At 49.0% G+C, this 3,128-nt stretch overlaps 1 protein-coding gene across 1 annotated transcript; it reads right to left on the bottom strand.

Moving 5' to 3' along the window:
• Positions 1-1,378: 1,378 nt before the first annotated feature.
• Prr23e (PRR23 family member E) lies at positions 1,379-2,173 on the bottom strand. Its single transcript, XM_013069229.2, has one exon. The coding sequence runs from the start codon at positions 2,171-2,173 to the stop codon at positions 1,379-1,381; it is 795 nt and encodes a 264-aa protein (XP_012924683.2).
• Positions 2,174-3,128: the final 955 nt, after the last annotated feature.

Below are 3,128 nucleotides of genomic sequence, written 5' to 3' on the forward strand. Positions count from 1 at the left end.
GATTGTTCCTTTTACAAGGATGTAGTGGCCTTCTTTGTCTCTCTTAATCAGTGTTCATTTGAAATCCACTTGATCTGCAAAGAGGTTAGTCACTCCTGATTTTTTTCAGTTTCCTATCACATGGAGTATGGTTTTCCACCCTTTAACTTTCAGTCTATGAGTTTCTCTTTTTACAAAATGTGTTTTTTGTACGCGGCATATTGTTGGATTTTGCTTCTTGAACCATTCTGCCAGTGTATTTCTTTGATTGGTGAAATGATACCATTAACATTGATGGTTATAACAGACATGTATTCACTAATCCTTGCCATGATTCTTTTTTAATCTCTCATTTTGCATTTAATTTTTTCACATCCCCAATAGATTCATTCTTCTGGGCTTCTAGGGGTGATGATCTCATTATCTTTTCCTAGGGTATTGTTTAAAATTTTTGTAGTGCTGGTTTGGTATTCATGAAGTTTATCAACTGCTCTTTTTTATGCAAGTATCATGCCTCCATCAATTTTTAAAGATAATTTTGCACGGTACATAAATCTGGGTTGGAGGTTGTTTTCCTTTAGAATTTGAAATGTTTTACTGCAGACTCTTCTTGACTTGAGGGTTTCTGTTGAGGTGATTCTGATGGTCTCTCCTTTCTATGTGATTTTTTTTTCTTTTCTCTAACTGCTTGTAGAAGTTTGTTCTTCTGTTGGGTTTCTGGAATCTTAACTATTATATGCCTAGGTGTAGATTTGTTTTGTCATGGCTAGTTGGATTCCTATATGTATCACTTATCTGTATTCCAAGTTCTTTTCTCCTGCTTGTGAAATTTTCTGCCATTTCTTTGTGAACAGTTTTTTTTATGTTATCTGCACTCTCCTGTTTCCTCATAGACTCCAATCAGTCTTATTTTATTTTTTTATTAACCTTAAACATTTATTGACTGATAGAGAAAAGGAACCATTTCTACAGCCCATCACTTAAAAACCTAAGCATGCAAAATTTGCTTGGTTGTATTGCATGTGGTGTATGCGATGGGACTAGTGTGCTGGCCAGGGCAGAAGCTGTGGAGAAGGGTGGCCATGGGGCTGAAGGGCACAGGAAATAAAGTGGAGGGAGATATGGGAGAGAGTGCTGGGTGTGGGCTGGACAGAAGTGAACATCTCACACCTGAGCCTCTGTATGTGGTGAGTCCAGGTGCAAGACCCAAGGCAGAGCCTGGTAAGCTGGGTGCCACACACCAGGGCTTGGGGTGGGGTGGGTGCAGGGCATTGACTAGGGCTGGAAGAGGCATCAGCAGGTCCTGCAGGGTTGCCTACCAGGGCCGAGGGGCTGGGGCTCAGGGTCTAGGACAGAGGCCTGGGGTCAGAGTCTAGGATGGGGGACTGGGGCTCAGGGTCTAGGATAGGGGCTTGGGCTCAGGCTCAGGATCTAGCATGGGGGGCTTGGGCTCAGGCTCAGGATCTAGCATGGGGGGCTCGGGCTCCAGCTCAGGATCTGGCATGGGGGCCAGGAGCAGAGGGCACAGTTGAGAGCTGGAGGACAACAGGAGCACCTGTGTGTGTAAGCTGGAGGCCTGGCCCAAGGGACAGCTTCTGGGCCGCCTCCAGATTGGAGCACTTCGGGTTGGGCCCCCCACTGCAGCCCAGGGGGCTGAGCTGCCTGGGTCCTGGACCCTCACCGGGGGACAGTAGGTGGTGTCCCTGACCAGAGCTGGAGAGGGTGGGGAGGATTGGGGTCCCCAGGAATGAGGAAGTGTGCTGTGGCCCAGGGCAGTCGGGTGCCTGCCGCATGTGTAGGGATTAAAGCTAGAGGTGGCCCTACACCAATCTACAGGCACCGAGGCAGCCAGCAGTGGATGCCCTGTCCAGATACCACCACCCCAGGGCATCCACACGTGAGCCCAAGGGTTGAGATAGGGATGTGGTGTGGGCCCCAGGCATGAGTGGAGGGCGTGGGGAGGCCCCAGGACTCCCCGACACAGGGTGGAGTCTGTTACTGGCTGGCAGGTGCAGTGGCCCCACACAGAGCCCCGGCCAGGCCAGGGGTCAGGACAGCCCCAGCACACATGGGAGACCTCGGCCGCTTCCTCTTTGGGTGCTTCCGTGCCCATGTTCATGCTGTCGAGTCTTCCAAGCCTTAGGGGGTCCTTGGGTGGCTCCTTGGTATCAGCTGGGTGGGGTGAGGATGCCATCAGTAATCCCAGCAGTCTAGGAGGCTGAGGCAGGAGGGTTGCAACTTTGAGTTCCATGAGCAATTTAGTGACTTCAAAAGACTCTGCTCGGTTTTCCCGGAATGATTCTCTCCAGCAAAGTCTGGGAACACTTGAGGTTTAGGCAACAGCAGCTGAAATGCTCTCCGAGGATGTCTCAGCTTCTGCAGGCCTGGTTGGGTCACAGGGCAGGTTGCTCACACCCGGGCTGCACAGTGTCCTGGTCGCAGCTGATCCCAGCCCCTCCAATCAGGCTTATATTATTCTCCTTTGCATCATGTAGTACCTGCTCGATTGATTCTCATGGTCCCTTGGAATTCTAAAGAAATTTTTCTTTTCTTGGTCACTATTGAAAGTTTGACTTCTATATGTGAAATTCTGTCCCCACACTGGCTCACTCTGCGGCATCAATTTTCAATGAGGTATTTCTTCTGCTGTGGTTTTGTTGAGGTGTTTTTGCTCACACAGTGGTCTTCGATTTTCTGCAAGCCACCCTGAAGCCTTATTTCTGTTGCTTTCCCTGATGGCATCAGGGTGGCTTGTGGGGTTCTGGCTGATGCTTGTGCCACTGTGCAGCTCTTTTCCAGGTGGGCCTTTGCCTGGCCCTGTGGGTCCCAGCTGCTGGGGTGGGGAAAGGACCCTGGGTAAGACCTGGCCAAAACCACGCTCCTCTGGTTCCTGTGAGCTTCTCCCTCATATCAGTTGACACTTTACGATGGTGTCAGGGCAGGCCTCTGGCTGTTCCTTGTGATTCTGTGCACTTCTTTCAGGGGACAATGTGCAATCTTTTAAAAATACTGTTAATAACCTCAATATTAGTTCTTCCATATGTTAGATCCACATTACAATTTTCATGTTAGGAAATGTTAGGAGTAGGCATCACCACAAGAAAAACTTTGCCATCTATTCTGGGAATGAAATAGTGCAGTCTTATTTG

Source organism: Heterocephalus glaber, unplaced genomic scaffold, assembly GCF_053883595.1.
Source record: "Heterocephalus glaber isolate CG9 unplaced genomic scaffold, H.glaber_assembly_v1.0 deba00001845, whole genome shotgun sequence".
NCBI lineage: Eukaryota > Metazoa > Chordata > Mammalia > Rodentia > Bathyergidae > Heterocephalus > Heterocephalus glaber.